The following is a 23,461-nucleotide window of genomic DNA, read 5'->3' as shown; positions in this document are numbered from 1 at the left end:
GTTTGGCATGCAAGTAGTCCTGTATTGCAGCTTCACCTTTTTTAGCTATGCCTGGTGCTGCTCCTGGAATGCCCTCCTGCACTTTTCATTGAACCAGGGTTAATCCCCTGGCTTGATGGTCAAGCCATGAGGCACAGAATGTTTTTGTATACAGTTCTGCTGTTGCTGATGGCCCACAGCGCCTCATGGATCCCTGGTTTTGAATTGCTCGACCTGTTCAAAATCTATCCCATATAGCTCAGTGATAGTGCCTCACATCACAATGGCGAGTATCCTTAATATGAAGACAGAACTTTGTCTCCACAAAGACAAAGTGCTCACTCCCTCTAATTCTGTCATGGACAGCTGCATCTTCGACAGGTAGGTTGCTGAGAACCAGGCCAAGTAAGGTTTTGTTTCCCTCACCACCTACTGAGACCCAATCCAGCAACAAGGTCATTTTGGACTCAGCTAGCTTGGTCAATAGTGGTGCTACTGAGCCACTCTTAATGATGGACATTGAAGTCCATGAGTACATTCTGTGCCCTTGCCATCCTCTGTTCTTCCTCCAAGTGGTGTTAAATATGGAGTACTGATTCAACGCAAACTGGAGGAACAGCACCTCATCTTCCGACTAGGCGCTTTACAGCCTTCCGGACTGAATATTGAGTTCAAGAATTTTAGATGATGAACTCTGTCCTCCATCCCCACCCCCTTTACATTTTTTCCCCCTCCTTTTTGTTTTTTCCAATAATTTATATAGATTTTTCTTTTCCCACCTATTTCCATTATTTTTAAATGTATTTCCATCCATTGTTACCTTTTAGCCTATTTCGATCCCTTCCCTTCATCCAACCCCACTCCCACTAGGGCTATCTGTACCTTGCCTGTCCTGCTTTCTACCCTTAATTAGCACATTCCTTTAGATAATATCAGCACCTTCAACACCTCTTTGTCCTTTTGTCTGTGACATCTTTTGGTTATCTCCACCTATCACTGGCCCTCTACCTTGTTCTTCTTGTCCCAATGCCACCCCCCCCCAACCAGCTTATATTTCACCCCTTTTCTATTTTTACTTAGTTCTGTTGAAGGGTCATGAGGACTCAACGTCAACTGTGCTTCTCTCCACCGATGCTGCCAGACCTGCTGAGTTTTTCCAGGTATTTTTTTTGTTTTTGTTTTGGATTTCCAGCATCCGCAGTTCTTTGCTTTTATAGCTTTTTTTATTCCAGGTTTTTTATTAATTTAAATGTCACCAGTTTGAACCCGTGTCCCCAGACATTAGCCTGGGCTTCTGGATTGCTAGTCCAGTGACAATACCACTACGCCACCATACCCGTGGATTGGAAGACTACTTTGTGTTGAAATAATGAAGTAAGTTTAGCTTGATCTTGCTTACAGTGTGGGGCTGACAGTGTGTAAACTTTTGAAATGTCTTGCTTTCAGCTGAAAGCTGAATTTTCCCCACTGTGCCACTGTGTAAATCGTTTTTGTGCAGCATTGTAAATATAGAATGAAGGCTACTTGCATTCTCAAGGCTATTAAAAGTCTTGTGTTCGGTAAGGTTAGGGTTAAAATAACGAAATGGCAAGTGTCACTTGACGTACTTGGGGTGCCTTTGTTAAACAGGATGCATTGATGAATTAGTGCGCTACATATCTAGCATTCCTTGTATTGTTACCGTTTCTTGTATCTTGTTGATCCAGAGTACTTGGTTATAAGATTTCAAATTCCCTATGATCAACATTGCAAAGTTTTCAAATGATGTAGTTCCATTATTGATCGGACTGTTATCAGGGTGCTGAGTGAAAGTTCAGTAGTTCCCTTTTGAAGGGGTGGAGCAAGAAGGTGGAGTTTTGTTATCTGGGATTATTATGCATCTCCTACTGTATGGTTTCACAGTGGTATTGGCAGATCCCATGGAACAGGCTTCAACCTTGACCATGGAATGGCATGTGATGTAATTACATCTCTCTTAAGGAAAGTGATTTATTTTTGTTAGAATTCAGGTTAAAGACACAACACTGCATGATTGCAAACAATTTTGATAAAGGCTGTTGGTGAACTGCTGAAGTATTGTGACGAATTGGGATGCATCACTTAGGTTTACAGTTCATTTTCCACATATGATTGATTTTACTCTTTCCCATGCTTTCACTCTGACCAAGATCCTACAATTTGGAACTTCTGTTGAGTAAAGAACCAAGTGATATTTTGTTTCCATTTATGGTACTGTTTTGCAGAGAAGAAGGAAGTTTCTCAGAGTTTGGAGAACTACACAGCAAAGTGCCCTGGTACAATGGAGGTTATCACACTTCCTGATGGTGTGAAATTACCTCCAGTCCCTCTTACTAAACTTCCAATCGTCAGGTAAGACTGCTTCACACTGCAAAGAATAGAAGCTCATGAATAATTAATGGTACCAGTATGTGGTCTTTTACAATGTAAGCATTTTTTTTCTTTTGCCTTCCTAGCATCTTTTGTCTGTACTGAATACTGAGGCTGAGAAGCTGTAGCTGCAAACTTAACCTGAAGCACCCTAAAACTTTTCATGATAGCTGACTTGTGAGCTTGTAACACAGCTGAAGTCAGGTTTTCAAATTTGTTTTTTCCAAGGTTGGAATTAGTCTTCAGTATCACAAGATAGTTATGAATAAGGAAGACCAGTAGCTCCACCTTAATTCATCCATCAGTAATGCTAAAGCCCCACTTTGTGATATTCAATTGTTTCCTAAATTATCCCTCTACTACTCAGTCTGAATGTTATTCCATTTGTTGATTACCCTGAAGAATTATTTCCTATTTGAACCACTTTCCCCTTTTTGGCCTCCATGCTAGCTGACTTTGTAAATAATTTCTTATCCTTAGTTATTGGTTTCTATTGTTTTCTAAATTACCATCATAACATCTTGCTCAAAAAACACCCTCCATCCTTCTCTCCATGCAAACTGCCTTTGTTTCATCTTCAGCCTCCCTCTATCTCAAGTCCTTGAATGTGTTGCCACTTCTCAAATTTGTGCCCATCTTCTCTTCAATGAGAATGAATCTTTCCTCTTGAGGGTCATTAATCTTTTGTAATTCTCTTCCACAGATGGCAGTGGGGGCTGGGCCATTGTCTAACTCAGCCTTGAATATATTCAGATTTTTGATTGAAAAGGGAATTGAGGATTATGGGGGACAGGAAAGAAAGTGGCATGAAGCCCACAATCAGATCAGCCATGATTTCACTGAATGGTGGGCAGGCTCGATGGGCGAAATGGCCTCCTACTTCTCTTATTAAGACTTTATTAATCTGTTCCATCAGGTTTCCATTCCTCTTGCATTACTGAAATGGCCCAAACCAAAATCAATATCACAAATGATGTATTATTCCTCCTTATCTTCCTTGACCTCTTTACAGCCTTTCGCATGACCAACCACAAAAGCTCATATAAGGCATTTTTGGCCCAGGACTCCTAATCTACAGGGGTCATCCTCTGGAGGTATCCCAGAAGATGCGCTGGGGGACCCCCTGGAAGTCTCTGTGCAAGAACTGTGTTTTGGCACAGCAGATGGTAAATGCTAAGCTGCTCAAATCCCAGAGGAAAGCTTGAAACAACTGCCACAACTATTTTGCAATTTGTATTTTCGAGATGCGTGACTTGAATTCAGTAGTAATAAGTCCACTGAGTCTGAGAGGTTTTTTACAAAACTAAATTAAACAATTATTAATAAAATAAATAATTGTAAGTGCATACATAGGTCTACAAATTACTACTATAGTATCAACTCCCAGCTCCCCTAATTAATCTGACTCCCAGTTACACCCCTGTTAAGGCAACCTTAACAGCAAAATAGATTTTAACAGGCAAAGCACATGATACCCTGGACAGAGATATTTACAGTGAATCACTTTACCTTCAGTTCCTATAGGCAGCTGTGGGGTACGTAGAGGTTGGAGGCTTTTCACACTTGTTGGATCTTAGAATGCCCCTGCCTTATACATAGCCTTCTCTACTTTATACATATTTTCCCCTTTTGAATGCTATTTTCATTGTTTCTATATGTCTTTTTGTTAATAAAAATTTTTCATAGTATTAATTTTATCGGTTAATTTTGGAAAAATAAACATAATTTTTGGCTTCTTCTGGCTAAGTGTAACATTTCACCCTTTCCTTTTAAATTCAAACTACTCTGGTTTATCTGAAAATGCAAATTTTCCTTTACACCTCACACTCTAAAACTTCAGCCATGTTTACTTAGCATTTCTAGCTTTTCTTCTGAAACATCAAAGCCTTCAGACTAGCTGTCTTTAATTCAACACAGACAGACACACAGACAACTTCTGATGGACAGTTCCAACGCTCTTGGCAGAATAATTATCTAGGAAAAGCTAGAAGGATTAAAACCACTAATAACTCCTGGGCAACTCTATTACTGACCACCCCCTCACCCCTCCCTGCAACTAGCCTGACTACCCTCCATTACAATTCTGTTGTTCAACTTTAATCTTTAAAAATACTGTTACAACATTAGTAAGAGAGAATAGAGATAATGGAAAGCAATCAGTGTAGACTTTATGGTTGCAAGTGAGGAATAAACAGGTACTTGAAACTGTAATGGAACTTGTCTGCTGGCAAAATGTAGTAATTCAGAAATTAAAGAGGCTTGCAGTAAAAGTAGAGTTCTTTTAAAGGGAAATTTTAATTTTCATAGATTTGGAAGAATAGAGTAGCTCAAGTTAGAAACACCATGAATTTGAGTGTATTCAACTTAATATTTTGGAGCAATATGTTTTCGAGCCCTTATTCTGCTTTGTGGCAAGTTTGCCAAGTGATAATACTAGGCATATCAAAGCACTTGTATGCTTGGACTATCTTGAGGCTCATTTATTCTCCATATAAAATCAAAAGTAATTATTCTTTAAAACATTTGAGTTAATAGATTATTGAGGTATGTTCTGATTTTTAATTTAAAAATTGTATACCCACTTCAATTAGTTATCTTATTTGCTATTTCTAGATTTTTGTAATGGACAAAATATTTTCTTTAATGTGCATTTTTGTAATCACTTATGGTTCCAAATTTTGAGGTTATAAAAGTTGATGTTTTAACTTCCTTTTCTCCTTTTTCCATTAGGTCTGTAAAGCTCTTGAATCTCCCACCTAACCTCCGCCCATTCAAGATAAAAAACACACTCAGTCAGAACATGTCCTCCAAGAGCCCTTTCATTTACTCACCGATTATCGCACATCACCGCGGTGAAGAAAGAAGCAAAAAAATAGGTGAGAGTGTATCAATTCAGATAAAGCTTTTGTATTAATTTCCATGGTGACTCTGATGATCTGGTGTCCATGTTGTTTTTCATCTGCATGCTGTAATTGATTTGACTTTTGATGGAAAACCAAGCTTTTCTAAAATGATACCCATTAAGAATAGGGGCAGAGCAATTATGAAAGTAGAAATACTGCATAGACTGCAGTGGTCCAAGAAGGTGACTCACTACCACCACCTTGAGGGCAATTAGGAATCACAGAATCTTTGCAGTGCAGAAAGAGGCCGTTCGGCCCATCAGGTCTTCACTGGCTCTCTGAAAGAGCATTCTACCTAGTGCAACCCCCCCTTCCTTTTCCCAGTAACCCTGCACATTCTCTCTTTTTGGATAGCAATCCAATTCCTTTTTGAATACCTTGATTGAACCTGCCTCCACCACCCTCTCTGGAAGTTCATTCCAGACTTCAACACCCCTTGGGTGAAAATATTTTTCCTCTCAACACTTTTGCCACTTATTTTGAATCTGTGCCCTCTAGTTCTTGATGCTGTGGGAACAATTTCTCACTATTCTCACTTATCACCTCTGTACTTTCTTCAATGCCTTCAAAACCTTCAAGTTTGGCATCCAGAACTGGATGCAATACTCCAGATAAGGCCTAACTAGTGTCGTATGCAAGTTCAACATGACCTCCTGACTCTTGTACTCAATGCCCCTACTAATAAGGCCTAAGATTCTCTATGTTTTATTAACTGTCCACTCAACATGCCCTGCCATTTTCAATGACTTATGCACACATTCACCAAGGTCCCTCTGTTCCTGTACCTCCTCTAGAGTTTCTCCCTTTATTTTCGACTGTGTCTCCATATTCTTCCTGGCAAAATGAATCACCTCGCACTTGTTTGCATTGAACTTTATCTGTCACTTGTCTGCCCAATCCACCAACATGCCTATGTCTTTTAGAAGTTCAAGACCATCCTCATCATAGTTGACAATGTTTTCAATTTTCGTATCAGCTGCAAATTTTGAAATCATGCTTTGAACACTGCAGTCTAGACTGTGTGTGTGTGTGTGTGTGTGTGTGTGTGTGTGTGTGTGTGTGTGTGTGTGTGTGTGTGTGTGTGTGTGTGTGTGTGTGTGTGTGTGTGTGTGTGTGTGTGTGTGTGTGTGTGTGTGTGTGTGTGTGTGTGTGTGTGTGTGTGTGTGTACTCCATGACAGACCTTCCTCCAATCTGAAAAACACCCATTTATCCATACTCTGTTTCCTGTCACTCAGCCAATTTCTTCTCCAAGTGCCTACTTTCCCTTTTATTCCACAAAGTAGGATTTTGCTCACAAGTCTGTTGTGTAGCGTTGTTATCAAATGCCTTTTGAAAATCCATATATACCACAACAAAAGCATTTCCCTGATCAACCTTCTCTGTTACCTCCTCAAAAAACTCCAAATTAGTTAAACATGATTTTCTGTTAATGAATCCATGCTGGCTTTCCTTAATCACCTAGACAAGTACAGGATAATTACTGATTTTTGCCCCAAACTAGTTTCCAGAAGTTTCCCTACTACTGAAGTCAAACTGACTAGTCTGCAGTTGCTGGTTTTATTCTTTTTGAACAAGGGTGTAACATTCGCAATTTTCCAGTCCTCTGACACCACCCGTGTCTAAAGAAGACTGGAAGATTATCACAGAGTCCTTTGCAATTTCCACTCTCTCTTCCCTCAGTATCATTGGATGCATTTCATCCAGCCCTGGTACCCTATTTATTATGAGTAAAGATAGCCTTTCTAACACCACCTCCTTCTAAATTGTAAATTCTTCTAGTGTACCAGTTACCTCCCCTCTCACCTTGGCCTGGTTAGCATCATCATCCTTTGGAAAGACAAATGTGAAGTATGCGTTTAATATCTCTGCTATTTCTCCTGCCTCCAGGTGCAAGTCCCCTTTTTTATCCCTGATCGGCCCTACCCTTTTACCACCCTTTTATTTATATGCTTATAGAAGACCTTGGGATTCCCTTTTATGTTAGCTGCCAGTTTCTTTTCATGCTCTCTCATTGCTTTTCTTATTAGTTTCTTCACTTCCCCTCTGGTCCTTCTATATTCAGCCTGATTCTCCTTTGTATTTTCTACCTGACATCTGTCGTTTACACATTTCTTCCTTTTCATCTCCACCTCTCTTTCTTCATCCATCGCCCATTGATAAGCCAGTATTTTCTGCCAACATGTGATTCCAACTTACTCAACTCAGATGCATTCTCATCCCATTGAAGTTGGCTTTCCCCCAATTAATTATCCCTGTACTGTATTGTTCCTTGTCCTTTTCCATGGCCAACCTAAGCCTTATGATGCAATGGTCACCATCTCCCAACTGCTGCCTCACTGATATTTGATCCACTTGGACCAACTCATTCCCCAGAACCAGGTCCAACAATGCCTGCCCTCTTGTTGGACTACCACAGAAAATGATCTAGAACACATTCCAGGAATTCGCGTCCCCCCCTTGTCTATTTGCACTACTCCTATCCAAGTCTATATTTGGATAATTGAAGTCCCCCATTATAATTACTCTATATTTCTTGCATCTCTGTGATTCCTTGGTAGATTTGTTTCTCTGCTTCCCTTCCACTGGTTGGTGGTCTATATACTACATCGATCAATGTTATTGCAATTTTTGATCCTTACATCTAGCCATAGAGATTCTGCCCTTGACCACTCTCCAGTACAGTAATGGCATCTTTAATCAATACTGCCACTCCCCCCACACCATCCCCCACTTTCTTCCTTTTCTGCCTCTCCTAAACACCTTCTGCCCAGGAAAATGTAATGCCCAGCATCACCTTCCTTTGAGCCAGGTCTCTGTTGTAGCAATAGTATCATAATTCCATTTGTCAACCTGTGCCTGTAGTTCACCAATCTTATTTATCACGTTCTGTGCATTCATACACATAAACATTAAATCTGATTTTAGGCTTTTTTGTTTTCCCTCTTACTCTGACCCCTAGAGTAACTTACTATTGCCTACTCTATTTCTACCAAATTTTCCAAGTATTCTGTTAACATTGTTACAACTCCTATGATCAATCTTCTTTTTCAGTTGATACTTCTCTACTTCCCATTACCAGTTCTTCCCCTCTCCAGTCTGACTTTTTCCTCAGGTTCCCAGCCCCCTGCCAATCTAGTTTAAACCCTCCCCAACAGCACTAGCACACTTCCCCATGAGGACATTTGTCCCAGTCTTGTTAAGGTATAACCTGTCCTCCCTGTGCAGATTCCATCTGCCTCAGAATCTAAAGCCCTCCCTGCTACTCCATTTCTCCAGCCATCTGTTGAACTGCTCAATCTATCTATTGTTATGCTCACTAGCACGTGGCACTGGGAGTAATCCTGAGATTACTGCTCTGGAGGTCCTACTTTTTAATTCCTTTCCTAGCTCCCTCAAATCTGCATTCAGGACCTCTTCCCTTTTCCTACATATGTCATTGGTCCCAATGTGGACCATGACCTCTGGCTGTTGACCCTGTTCCAAAAGAATGTCCTGCAGCCGTGATACCTTGACCTTGGTACCAGCGAGGTAACATACCATTCCTGGAGTCACGCCTCTGGCTGCAGAGATGCCTATCTGCTCTCCTAAATATGGAATTCCCTACCTCTATAGCACTTCCACCCTTCTGTGCAGCTGAGCCACCCGTGGTGCCACAATCTTGGGTCTTCTACAGCCCTCTGAGGAACCATCTTGCTCACCAGTATCCAAAATGGAAAAGTTGTAAGAGAGTGAGACAGACTCAGGAGATTCCTGCACTCCCTGCCTTAGATACTGTGGCAGTCACCCATTCCCTCTCTGCCTTTGTATTTCCTAGCTGCAGTGTGGTCACCTCTAAACATACACCACAGTGGCCCCAGCTGCAGCTTGAGTTCTACAACCTGGAGCTCGTGTTTATGCAACTGGTGACACTTCCTGTAGATGTAGTCATCGCCGGCACTTTGTGCCTGCGTGACTTCCCACATTCTGCAGGTTGCACTTTCCACATGGCTGAGCTGTGCTGATGTACCTTAAACTTTATATAAAATATTTACTGCAGAATGGTATAATATAATAATTCACTTGTAACTCACCATTTGTCAATTCTGTGCTGAGTCCAGAAAGACCTATACTTACCAATCAATGAACTTGCAGGACTCCTGTAATATCACCCTTTTATATTTAATCTGTAAACTCCTGACTCACACCCCCCTCTGCGTTATGGGTTTTCTCTCACTGAACACTTGCTGCTTTATGGGTTTCCCTATAGCGAAGTAACAGCCAGAGGCTGGACGCTGAGTGAAGGTAAAAAATGAAAGAATCACCTTCCCTCTTCCCTGAACTCCCTCACTCACTAAACTCCAACTTAAGCACTCTAATGCAGACAGAGGCAGCACTGCAGAAGGACTGTATTTTTATACTCCGATTCAAGCATCTAAAAACCAGTTTAAGCCAGTTATATAATTAACTGGCTGCAGCTCCAACCAGAGCCTGTATACCCCTGATTTAAGGCTGGACTAAACCTCAACTTCTCTCAACCCAAAGAACATCTTTTAGTTAATTGCTAAATTTAAGAAAAGACTGGATCTTAAATGGACATTAACCCTTAACCTTAAAACTCCCTTACTCACAAAGCTCCAACTTAAGCACTTGAATGCACAGAAAGCAGCACTTCAGAATACAAAAAATGCTAGTCTTGCCAGTGATGCCCACGTTCCATGAATAAAAAAAAAAGTTGCAAGAACGTTTAATTTAGGGGACAAATTATTGTGCTTTGAGAATGAAGCTTCAAAAGTTAATATTATAGCAAAATGCTGCAGATGCTAGAAGTCAGAAATAAAAAAAGAAATGCTGGAGAAACTCACAGTACAAAAACCATTGCATTTCTACCTCTCTCCATTTCTGAAAAGTCAGATTGGACTTGAAATGTTAACACTGTGTACAGATGCTGCCAGACCTGCTGAGTTTTTCTAGCATTTTCTGTCCTTACCTTAAAAAGTATCTATTATTTGACCGAGAACATACCATTTTTCATTGAGATCATCCACCATAAATTTGTTGTATTAAAGTATGCCATATTTAATCTTTAAAATCATGTCTGTTGCTTTCTGGGGAGTTTATTTCCTCTTTGTCAACTTCCATAGCAAATTCTGACCTCAGTTAATGTACATTAAAGTGCTGCACGATTTTAATTCTGGCTCAACTGCTAGGTGCATGAGAGCAGTTCAATAATGATTGTTGCAGTGATGGCTGATGTTGTGCTCCACCATGTGAGAAGTTGCTACTTTCAAAAGAGCTTCCTGTGGTGATGTGGCTGAGATCAGAAACTAAATGTTTTGGGGAAGATATGAGCACGTATCTTGTCATTGTTGGTTCATATTGCAGTATATACAACTTCATCACACTATTCTAAATTAACTGGTGGATTGTGAACATTATTTTTCGATGTAATTTAGCAGTGTGGTGTCTTTTTAAAAAAAAATATACTTTATTCATAAAATATCTGAAAGAACATGACAGAACATTTCAAAATGGCCATCACAAAAACTGCAATCATATTCAACTTCTTCACTTCCATGTAATTTAAGAGTGTGATGTGTCTACACATGATTTACTGCCCTAAGTAAGTATTTATCTACTACCTAAAATTTTAGGTAGGCTGTCGTGAAGTTATGAATATCACTTTCAGGAGACGATTACTGCAGTACAACAGTAGATGGACAGGTAAATCATGTAGGGTCCAGTAGAATGATTAGCAATTGAGTTTGTGAAAGGGATAGCAGATGAAAGCATGGTGTAGAATATCAGGTTAATAATTGCCCTATGCATAATTTTAGTGATTAACAATATCCTAGAAGAGGGAAAACGTTTTCTTGGTGCAGATAATTAGTATGAATCCAAGATATTCAGATCAGCTGCATTGTAGTCACAGCAAAAAAAAGCACACCAAGTGAAGCTGAATGTTCCATGGAAATCAAATATGAAGAAATTCACTGAAGTGAGCATAGTTGGTGGCTGAGTGTGGAGGTACAGGACAAAAGTGATTAGCATGTACTGGAAATTAAATGTTGAAATGGAAGCAGCTTTTTCATATTTACTTGGCACAAACCCACATTATTTTGAAATATGCTGTCAGACCTTCCCTTGGCCACCTTTGCAACTCTGGGGAGAGCAATTGTAAATTGAGAGATTTTGGGGCATGTGCAGTGACACTGGACAATACCCATGCAGCGGAATATACAGTTTTAACAGTTTCAACCTGTCAGACAAATCAATAGTGCCCTTTGTGGTTACTGTAGGATATGCCATTTATTATGTTAAGCTTGTTTGTTCAGTAAGGTGAAGATTAGAGTGTGTATGGGAGAATAATTTGTTCTCAACAGTATTGTCATTGAGAGAGAAAACTGTAACCAAATGGAAATCTGGTTTTAACATCCAATTTTAAAAATTTAAATTCAAAATTATCCTCCAGGAACAGAGAACCTGATGTGTTGCATATGGCAGTTAGCAAACATTATCGACACGAGGTCATTATTAGAGCACAAGGTGCTTCAGTATACTGAAGCAGGGCTCCTTGTCTGTTATCACATTTAGTTTTTCTGTCTCAGTTAGATGCTGTCAGTAAAAAGAGAACAAATAAAAAATTTAATAGGCCGGAAAGGCTAATTTTCTTTAAAGCCTAGCTATTTGATTGCTGAAAAATTTTAAGCAGGGTACGTAAATAGTTACTGTGCTAATTTCAAATGAATAAATATTGGCTTCCTTTAGTGGCTGTTGAATTTCCTGAGGAAGATTTTGTTGTAATTAGATGAACAGTATTGAGTCTAATAGTTTTTATAAATTAGTCAGATCGTTGGCATTTATTGATCTTAAGTCAAAATGTCTGCTTCCTTGGTGATTCACTTGTCCACTGTAGATGTTTGGTGGTATAACTGAATATTGGACCTGCATCTGAGGTCAGATTTAGTTTGGTTTGGAGGAGAATGGGAAGGATCAGCTGGACAGAAAAAATAACAAATGATAAAGCGCTGAAAAGCAAGTTTCTTTGTTCATTCATGCTCAACGTAATTGAGAAAAGGCAGAGAGACTGGGCAGGGCATATCTCAAGAGGAAGCAGATTAACTAGTGACATGATGGAGGGAAGATTTCGAGGGGAAAAAAATAGCAAGTAAGGAAGAAAGTTTCAATACCGGATGGCTTGAAAATTGAAGAAAGTTATTGGAAAATGAAAAGACTGACACGGGACAGAGAGACATGGAAAAGATTGAGCCAAGGACCAGCCTTCAGGCAGAACACACATGATGACAATGATCTGAGATCACTGGATTTACATTCTACTGTACTTTCAATCCATTAATAAACTATGCTAGGCAAATATGGTTTACGTATTTGTGAAGAATGTCACTAAAATAAATTGCATCAGTTTGTGTACATGATAGTTCGGATGCTACACTTAATATGCTGTTTTGTAGTTGCTTGTGATGCATGACTTTACTGGAATGTATTAGGTTGTATGGCAATAAGATAAAGGTGATTTTTAAAATATTTGGTATGTGTAGTAAGTGACTCGAGAGACACTTGTGTAAATGGCAAGTAGCAAATGTTTTGCAATTGTTACTTTCATATGTTTGGTACAGAAACAAAGAAATTTTTGTATTTCATGCAGGGCAACTTGAGTACATAGGGGAACGTTGATGTATTTGTCTCAAGAATACTTATTATGGACCAATGAAATGTTAAATGTGCTCATGTAGGGCTGGTACTTGTGGAGGAAAATTAAAATAAAGATGCAGTTCTGTGTTCGCTGCTGCACTGATGCTCAGGCATTGGGGGAGGCGGTGGTGTAGTGGTATTGACACTGGACTAGTAGTTCAGAGATGTAGGGTAATGCTCTGGAGACCCAGGTTCAAATCCCACCAAATTTTAACTTTTTTAAACAAAGAGAATCTGAAATTAAAAGTCTAATGATGACTATGAAACTATTGTCGATTGTTATGTAAAAAAAAAAAATCTGGCTCACTAGTGCCCTTTAGGGAAGGGAATCTGCTGTCCTTGAGTAGTCTGGCCTGCATGTGACTACAGACCCATATCAATGTGGTTGACTCTTACTTGCCCTCTGAAATGGCCTAGCAAGTCACTCACTTATCAAGGGCAGTTGGAGATTGGCAATAAATGCTGGCTGAGCCAGCGACATGCCCATCCCATGAATGAATAAAAAAAATCTCTCATTCACAAATACTTTGCGCTAAATTCATAACAGTAAAAATATGAAAAGCCCATTTCGGAACTGCTGAATTTTCTATCCTTTTATGTTGATCGACCAAGTTAGACATATGATAGTTGAATTCTGGAGGTTATCAGAAAATACTCTTTGAGGTGATGCCCTGAATCTGCTTGGATCATCTGGAGGATTCCTGGTGGTGGCCTTACTAAGACCTTGTGGGTTACATGGCATATCACTCTTATTTTAGCATATTCCCTGATTCATCATGAGTAAATAACTTGCTTCCCCTGTTAACTGAGATGAACAAGTTTTATTTATTCACCGTCTATTTGTAAATTGAAGTCACTTTATTTGAATTACCTGGTAAATCAATAATTCAAATACAAATCAGGCAAAAATTAATTGAAAAACTGTTACTTAGTAATTCAGATCAACCAATAATTGTTTAACTTGAATCCCTGCTGCTCCTGGATCCTGATCTGTGCTGTTTAATTTAAATTGATCATGTGATCAAAATTTGGTGTGTGGCTGTGATTGTCTTTCCCTCAACCGAAAGCAGTTTCTGAAGTAATTCTAGCACATGGCTACTTGGATGAATAAGACCCTGACCACTGAAGAAAAATAGTGAAGAAGCACCCTGAAGAAATGTAAGTTGTGACACAGATTGAACATCTTTGCCAATGCCCTCTCCTTTCAGCTCACAAAAGAGATAAAATGCATTATTGATTACTGGCAGTTTTTACAGCCAAATGAGGAGTTTGTGCACATTGGGCTTTCCTGATGTTGATTAAAAACAAAAAAACTGCAGATGCTGGAAATCCAAAACAAAAACAGAATTACCTGGAAAAACTCAGCAGGTCTGGCAGCATCGGCGGAGAAGAAAAGAGCTGACGTTTCGAGTCCTCATGACCCTTCGACAGAACTCCTTTGCTGATGTTGAAGTGGTTTTGTTGGGCTGTTTAAAGAAACTAGAGCATCTAAATTCTGTGGGCTATCCAACTGTGAAGAATTTGGACCTGATCCTGCTGATGCATCATGAATCAAAAACCGCAATGCCATCAGGTTCAGGAGTGTTTTTTTAACTCATTCATGGGATGTGGACTCTGCTGGCTGGGCTAGCATTTATTGTCCATGCCTACTTGTCCTTGAGAAGGTGGTGGTGAGCTGCCCTCCTGAACCATTGCAGTCCATGTGGTGTTGGTACATCCATAGTGCTGGTAGGAAGGGAGCTCCAGGGTTTTGACTCAGTGACATTGAGGGAACAGTGATATATTTCCAAGTCAGGATGGTGAGTGGCCTGGAGGGTAACTTCCAGGTGGTTGTGTCCCCATTTATCTGCTGTCCTTGTCCTTCTAGATAGATGGTAATGGTTGTGAGTTTGGAAGGTACTATTGGAGGAGCCATGGTGAATTCCTGCTGTGCTTCTTGTAGATGATACACACTGCTGCTACTGTGTAATGGTGGTGGAGAGAGTGAATATTTGTGTATGTGCTGCCAGTCAAGTGGGCTGCTTTGTCCTGGACGGTGTTGAGCTTCATGAGTGTTGTGGGAGCTGCACACGTCCAGGCAAGTGGGGAGTATTCCATCACACTCCTGACTTGTGCCTTGTAAATGGTGGACAGTCTTTGGGGATTTCAGGAGGTGAGTTATTCATTGCACAATTCCTAACCTCCGACCTGCTCTTTAGCCACAGTGTTAATATGGCTAGTCCAGTTCAGTTTCTGGTCATTGGTAACCCCCAGGATGTTGTTAGTGGGGGATTCAGTGATGGTAATGCAATTGAATATTAAGGGGCGATGGTTAGATTCTCTTGTTGGAGATGGTCATTGCCTGACACTTGTGTGGTGCGAAAGTTACTTGTGTATGATAACATTTCTGAAAATTTATCTTAATGTAAGTCTGATGACATCTTGCATGCTGATGAAACCGGCTATTGTATAAGCTGCACCCAAGCAAAGTGCAAGTTTTCATCAAAGCTAAGTTCTCAGGTGACCACACGAGCTAAGCAGTGAATTACGGATCGAATGTGCATTGGTATGTTTGGAGAAAAAAAAGATGATGGTAATTCAGAATTATATCTGCTTTCCTGATGTTTTTATGATGTTGATACTGCACTCTGCCTGTGGCCTCTTGAAATAACAGAAGGTCATTGATGGTTCTTTTTGAAGAATGGCTGAGTCATTTTGGCTGAAGAATGATTGCAAGGCATAAAAGTCATTTTATTGGTTGACTGTGGGTCTTAGGTGAAGCACTTGATCTAAATGTGATGGAGCTAATATTTTTAGCCACACGATAACTACTTATGATAAAACTCTGTTCCAGTGAAAGGTGTGTATTTGCTATAAAACAGGATGGCAAGAAATATTTGCCAAGTAATTGCTGCATTTTATTCTAGTCATTTTTGGTTGATGTTCTATTGGCATCCACATGATCATTTATTAGGGGAGGATCTGAAAGCAAAACCATTGTAAACTGCTTTTGGGACTATAAATTTAACCCAACATTGGAGGAAGACAACTCCATTTGACAGTATGATCCTACACAGGCATCAATGGCAGATTCTGAAACAGCAGACCTCTTAGAACACATTAGTTCTTTATTGAACCTGCAGAAGATGTAAATTTTGAATCTGTTTTGGTGCTGATAAGCAAATCGTGCTGTTGCGATTGCTGACCAATACGGAAATTGTTGATGCTGAACTGCCAGATGACAATTATGATGTGAAGCTTCTTGTGTTGTCGCAGCTACACTCATCTATGTAAGTCGAGAGTATTCAATAACACTTGTGACTTTGCCTTGCAGGTGGTGGAAAGGCTTTGGTGAGTTGAGCCACTTGCCGTAGAAGAACAAATCTCTGCTCTGCTCTTGTAGCCGTGGTATTTATGTGGCAGGTCCAGTTGGGTTTTTAGCCCATGATTAACCAAAGAATATAGATAATGGCGGACTCGGCAATGCTATTGCCATTAAATATCAATGGGTTGGCATTAAGCCCTTTTCTTGGTGGAGATGGTAATTAACAAGCTTGAATATTACTTGTCACTTATCAGAGAAAGGCTAGGTGTTGTCCAGGTATTTCTGCATGTGAGCACTGGTGGCTTCATTGTCTGAGGAATTGCGAATGGAGCTGAATGCTTGGCATTCAGGGAGTTGCCCTGGGAGTTCTCAATATTGACTCTGTGCTCCATGAAGTCTCTTGGTATCAGGTCAAACATGGGAAAGGAAACCTACAACACAGGGCGACTAACAGTGCAAGCAGCATGCAACAGAGCCAAGTGATCCCACAACTAACGGATGAAATCTAAGCTTTGCAGTCCTGACACATCGAGTCATGAATGGGGTTGCACAATTAAACAACTCACTGGAGAATATCCCCATCCTCAATGATGGGGGAGCCCAGCACATCAGTGCAAAAGACAAGGCTGAAGCACTTGCAACTATCTTCAATCAGAAGTGCTGAGTAATGATCCATCTCTGCATCCTCCTGAGGTTCCCAGCATCACAGGTGGGTCTCCAGCCAATTCAACTCACTCCATGTGACATCAAGAAACTTCTAAAGGCCATGGGCTTTGACAGCATTTGGGCCATAGTACTGGACTTGTGTTCTGATGGTAGCTGTGCCCTCACCAAGCTGTTCTAGTCTGTCATGAAGCTATTAAAGTATATAATATTATTGGAAAATATTTTTCTTTTAAAATAGAGCTTTAGTCTGTTGGTATGTCTTAATTGGATTAAAGCCAACTAGCATGGATGCTTTGATGTGCACTAGTTTTGATATGTAAGTGAGATAGCGTGCATTTGAATTTTTTGAATAGAGCATTCAAGAAGTGGGGTGAATTCTGGCACCCAGTGAGCAGAGACCAAGCAATAAGTTTCTATTGCTAATAAAATTGGCACTATGAAAGGGGATTTATTGGTGGAAGAGGCTGCTGATACAATGAGAATTTACATTCAGTAGGCTGTGCTGGGTATAACTCCAGTTTTGTGTGCAGAGCAGAGGCAATGAGAGATCAAAAAGCAGCTATAAGCTTCCAACTGTCTTCACAGGAATCAAAGTGAAAAGAACTTCATTTTGAATTCGTATGGTGAAAATGCTTTGCCTGGTGTCTGGTTAAGTCTATGGGTTGCTGTTGCCTTAATGGAGATTGGTTTGGGAATTTGTTTAAAGTTATGATCGCTGTAATTTGTAGCCATGTGTATATATTTATCGTGTGTCAATTAATAAAATGTTTCATATAGCTTAATATGAAACCCCTTGAGAACTGGTGGTCTGATTCCTGAATTTAGATTTGCATCTCAAACATACCACTTAAAATTATAGGTTATGACAGTTGTTTAATGTTAACCTCTGGGATTTTTTAAATAACTCAGCTGCACCAACTGCATGGACATAGCACAGTCCAGCTATAACAATGGCGTCTACCCAGCAATGAAGAAACTTTCTGATATATGTCCTGTTCATAAAAAGTAGGACAAATCCAAACCAGCCAATTATCGCACTGTTGATCGACTCATGATCATCAGCAAAGTGATGGAAGAGCCCCTCAAGTGGCATTCACTAAGCAATAACCTCACTGGCGCTCAACTTGGGTTTTGCCAGGGCCACTTAGCTCCTAACCTCATTACCACCATGCTCCAAAAATGGACAAATGAACTGAACTGCAGATGTGAGATGAGAGTGACTGCCCTTGACATCAAGGCAGTTTTTGACCAAGTGTGGCATCAAGGCGTCCAAGCAAAACTGGAGTCAGTGGGATCAGGGGGAAAACTCTCCACCGGGTGAGTCTTACCTAGCACAAAGGAAGGTGGTTGTGGTTGTTAGAAGTCAGTCATCTCAGTTCCAGGACATCACTGCAGAAGTTCCTTTAGGGTGGTGTCTGAGGCCCAACCACCTTCAGCTGCTTCATCAATGACCTTCCTTCCATCATAAGGTCTGAAGTGATTGTGCAACCATCAATGTTCAGCATTTGCGACTCCTCAGATACTGAAGCAGCCCATGTCTAAATGCAGCAAGACCTGGACAATATCCAGGCTTGGGCTGACAAGTGGCAAGTAACCTTTGTGTGCCACAAGTGCCAGGCAATGACCATCTCCAACAAAAGAGAGCCTAAGCATTTTCCCATAACATTCAATAGCATTACCATCACTGAATCCCCCACCATCAACATGCTGGGGGTTACCATTGACCAGAAACTGAACTGGACTAGCCATACAAATACTGTGGCTGCAAAAACAGGACGGAGGTTAGGAATGCTGTGGTGACTAACTCACCTCCTGACTCTCCCCACTTGCCTGGATAAGTGCAGCTCCCACAACACTCAAGCTTAACACTGTCCAGGACAAAGCAGCCCACTTGATTGGCACCACATCCACAAACATTTATTCCCTCCACCACCGACGTACAGTGGCAGCAGTGTGTACCACCTACAAGGCGCACTGCAGAAACAAATCAGGGCTCCTTGGGCAGCACCTTCCAAACCCATGACTGCTCTCATCTAGAAGGACAAGGGCAGCAAATACAAGGGAACACCACCACCTGGAAGATTCTCCCTAAGCCACTCACCACCCTGACTTGGGAATCACCATTCCTTCATGTTGCTGGGTCAAAACCCTGTAACACCTTCTCTAATAGCACCGTGGGTGTACCTACAGGGAGTGCAGTAGTTCAAGAAGGCAGCTCGCCACCTTCTCAGGGGTAATTAGGGATGGGCAATAAAGCTTGCCTAGCCAATGATGCCCACATCCTGTAAATGAATGAAAAAAAGTTGTGATTTCTTATGATAATGAGGCATTACACTTTTAAGAATTTTATCTACTAGGATTCCCCTGAAATTAACTGCCCTAAATCACATTTCAGCTATAATAACTGACTTCCCTATTCCATAATCCAGTTACCATTAAAGCAGTAGTTTGTGATTTTACAAGTCAAATATTAAGAAACCATCTATTAAAATGTAACATGGATTTTGCTTGTTCTCAAAAGTCTCTTTGTCAATGTATAGAATGAATTGGTCAAAAGGCCTCCTGTGCTGTAAGTGACTCTTTTACTGTATGTAAATTACTCTCTTGATGTAAGGAAAAAATATTGTAACAATATCACTGTCTTCATTCAGTTGAACAGTTTCCAGAAATAACAGATGATGCTTTTTTTTGAATAGAATGTTGAGGATGAACAAGTTTTCCAATTAATACCCAATTTCTCTCCTAAATTATTTGTTAAGTGTTTCAATTGGTTTGAGGAGCTATTGTTTCATTCAGGTGGAACTAGGAAAGTTGTGAAGTGCTGCCTTTGATAAGGGGAGATGTAGGCACATTGGTACTGTCGTGGGGCTAGTAATCTAGAGACCCAGAGAAATGCTCTAGGGACCCGGTTTCAAATCAAATAAAAATCTGGGATTAAAAGACTAATGTAGATTGTTGTAAAGACCCATTTGGTTCACTTTCTTTTTAACTATTGATTTACGGGATGGGGGCTTCGCTAGCTGGGCGAGCATTTATTGCCCATTCCTTGTTGCCCTTAAGGTGGTGCTGAGCTGCCTTCTTGAACTGCTGCAGTCCATGTGGTGTAGGTATACCCACAGTGCTGTTAGGAAAAGAATTCCAGGATTTTGACCCAGAGACAGTGAATGAATGGTGATATATATCCAAATCAGGGTGTTGAGTGACTTGGAGGGGAACTTCGAGGTGGTCGTGTTCCCATCTGTCTGCTGCCCTGTCCTTCTAGAAGGTTGTGGTCATGGGTTTGGAAGGTGCTATCTAAGGAGCCTTGGTGAGTTTCTGCAGTGAATCTTGTAGATGGTCCACTGCTGCTTCTGTGTATCAGTGGTGGAGGGAGTGGATATTTGTGAATGTGATGCCAATCAAATGGGCTGCCTTGCCCTGAATGGGGTCAGGCTTCTTGAGTGTTGTGAGAGCTGCACTCATCCAGGCAAGTGGGGAGTATTTCATCACGCTCCTGACTTGTTCCTTGTATATCAGGCTTTGGGGAGTCAGGAGGTGAGTTACTCATCACATGATTCCGAGCCTCTGACCTGTTCTTGTAGCCACAGTATTCATATGGTTAGTCCAGTTCAGTTTCTGTGGTAACCCCCCAGGATGTTGATAGTGGGAGATTCAGTGATGGTAATGCCATTGAACATCAAGGGGCAATGGTTGAATTCTGCCTTCATGGAGATGGTTATTGCCTGACACTTGTGTGGCGTGAATGTTACTTGCCACTTGTCAGCCCAAGCCTGGATATTGTCCAGGTCGTGCTGCATTTAAACATGGACTGCTTCAGTATCTGAGGAGTCGTTAATGCTGCTGAACATTGTGCAATCATTAGCCAACATCCCCATTTCTGACTCCAGTTTTGCTAGGGCTCCTTGATGCTACACTTGGTCAAATGCTCCCTTGATGTCAAGGGCAGTCACTCTCACCTCACCTCGAGAGTTCAGCTGTTTGGTGCATGTTTGAACCAAGGCTGCAATGAGGTCAGGAACTGAATAGCATTGGCAGAACCCAAACTGGGGCATCAATGAGCAGATTATTGCTAAGCAAGTGCTGCTTGATAGCACTGTTGATGACCACTTCCATTACTTTGCTGCTGTAGACTGATTGGGTGGTAAGTGGCCGGGTTGGATTTTCCCTGCTTTTTGTGTACAAGACAAAGCTGGGCAATTTTCCACATAGCTGGGTAGATGCCAGTGTTGTAGTTGTACAGGAACAGCTTGAAGAAGGGTGTGGAACATTCTGGAGCATAAGTCTTCAGTCCTATTGCTGGAGTATTGTCAGGGCCCATATCTTTTGCAGTATTCAGTGCCTTCAGCTGTTTCTTAATATCATGTGTAGTGAATCGAATTGGCTGAAAACTGGCATCTGTGATGCTGGGGTCCTCTGGAGGAGGCTGAGCTGGATCATCCACTCGACACCTCTGGCTGAAGATTGTTGCGAAAGCTTCAGTCTTACCTTTTGCACTGATGTGTTGGGCTCCTCCATCATTAAAGTTGGGGATATTTGTGGAGCCGCCTTCTCCAATGAGTTGTTTAATTGTCAACCACCATTCACAACTGGATGTGGCAGGACTGCAAATTTAATGTCCTGACATGTCCTTACCTGGTCCAGTCTATATGTGACTTCAGACCCACAACAATGTGGTTGACTCTCAAATGCCCTCTGAACAAGGGCAATTAGGGTTGGGCAATAATTGCTGGCCCAGCCAGTCTTTTTATGAATGAGTCTTTTTAAAAAATCCGTCTGTCACTTCTGGATTGAGCATTGCCTGTTATGGCTATTCATAAGTGGCAGTCCCTACTGCAGCTGGCTCAGATGTATAGGATTGGCCTGAGGCTGGCTGACTGTTTGTTTGTTTTTTCCTTCCTGTAGGTGCTCTTTTCCACCACCTGGTCATTTCTTTTGTCCTTTGCTTTTTCCACGTCTTTCTTGACAGCTTGTCTCCAGGCACTCTGGTCAGCAGTGAGAACTTCGCATGCATAGACTCTTACCATAGAGTCACAGAGGTCTACGTCACAGAAATAGGCCCTTCAGCCCATCAAGTCTGCGCTGGTCAAATAAGTACCAAACTATTCGAATCCCATTTTCCAGCACTAGGCCCATAGCCTTGTATGTCATGGTATCGCAAGTGCACATCCAAATACTTGTTAAATGTTATGATGGTTTCTACCTCTACCACCCTTTCAGGCAGAGAGTTCCAGGTTCCCACCACCCTCTGGGTGAAAAAATTCTTCCTCACATTCCCTCTAAACCTCCTGCCCCTTACCTTAAATCTATGCCCCCTGCTTATTGATCCCTCCACCAAGGGGAAAAGTTCCTTCCTGTCGACCCTGTCTATATCCCTGATAATTTTATACACTTCAATCATGTCCCCCCTCAATCTCCTCTGCTCCAGGGAAAATAACTCCTGATCAACTTGAGATTTCACTTGCAGACATGGGCTACTTGCTAACCTTGTGCCAATAGCAAGCTTGCCATAGAGCATGTTTTTGGGGATGCAGCCATCATTTGGCTCACATGAATGACCCTGCCAGTTGTGTTGTTGCTGACTGTAGCGAAAGCATGCTGGGGATTCCTGCATGCTGGGGATTCCTGCATGCTTTTGTACTCCCATATTCTGCATTATGTCCTGTCAGGAGATGCCTAACATTTGTCTGAGGCAGCGGAGGTGTAAACTGTTCAGCCACTTGGCTTGCATAAGTTGTCCATGCCTGGCTACTTTAAAGGAGGGTGCTGAGAACACAAGCCTGGTGCAGATGAAACTTTGTATTTTCGGTTAGTTTGCTGTTGTCACATCAAGGCTGAGAAGTCAACAGCTGCAGCCTTGGCAATTCTGGTGCTGATTTCGGCATCAAGGGACAGGCTGCTGGTAATTGTTGATCCAAGATATGTGAAGCTGTCAACGACCTCCAGAGTGAGGTTGTCAGTGTTGATGGAAGGTGTAGTCTTTACACCCTGACCCATAAGAGAAACGATCTATAAGCTGTTCCAGGTGAACCTCAGAATAGGATGCCAGCACGGAGTCAACAGCAACTCATGAACGAGGACATTATACACCTTAGTCTTGGCGTGCGGTCTTGTCAAGTTGAAGAGATTGCTGTTGGCTCTGGTATGCAGGGAAACGGCCTCATTTGAATTGCCAAAAGCGTCCAATAGCAGCATAAAGAAAAATATGCCAAAGAGAATTGGCACCAGACTGCAGCCCTGCTTTACCCCACTGATGATCTTGAAAACCTCTGATGTTGTGCCATTGACAAAACTGCATGTTCCTGTGGAAAGAAGAAATGACGCCCAGGAGTCCAGGCAGGCATTGACTGAGGCAAATGTTTTGACTTTTTGTGAAACTGTTTCACTTGGGTGGAATGAGGAAAGTTGTAAAATGCTGCTTTTGATAGCTTTCTGGCAATAGTAATAATTCTGTGATCATGCATTTAGAAACTGTGACATGCAGGGGTTCTGCAAGGGTCAGTGTTGGGACCACAACTTTTCACCTTATACATT

General features: G+C 41.3%; 1 protein-coding gene across 4 annotated transcripts in view; it reads left to right on the top strand.

The window, feature by feature from the left end:
* Positions 1-23,461, top strand: part of trappc9 (trafficking protein particle complex subunit 9) — a 956,085-nt gene that overhangs the window by 84,778 nt on the left and 847,846 nt on the right. For all 4 annotated transcript variants that reach the window (XM_041189162.1, XM_041189161.1, XM_041189164.1 and 1 more), the window contains 2 exons: positions 2,223-2,349; positions 5,098-5,243. In XM_041189162.1, the coding sequence (XP_041045096.1) occupies positions 2,223-2,349; positions 5,098-5,243 (273 nt within the window). The remainder of the gene's footprint in view (positions 1-2,222; positions 2,350-5,097; positions 5,244-23,461) is intronic.

This window comes from Carcharodon carcharias, chromosome 6 (assembly GCF_017639515.1).
Source record: "Carcharodon carcharias isolate sCarCar2 chromosome 6, sCarCar2.pri, whole genome shotgun sequence".
Classification (NCBI taxonomy): domain Eukaryota; kingdom Metazoa; phylum Chordata; class Chondrichthyes; order Lamniformes; family Lamnidae; genus Carcharodon; species Carcharodon carcharias.
This window is presented reverse-complemented; position numbering and strand designations above follow the sequence as displayed.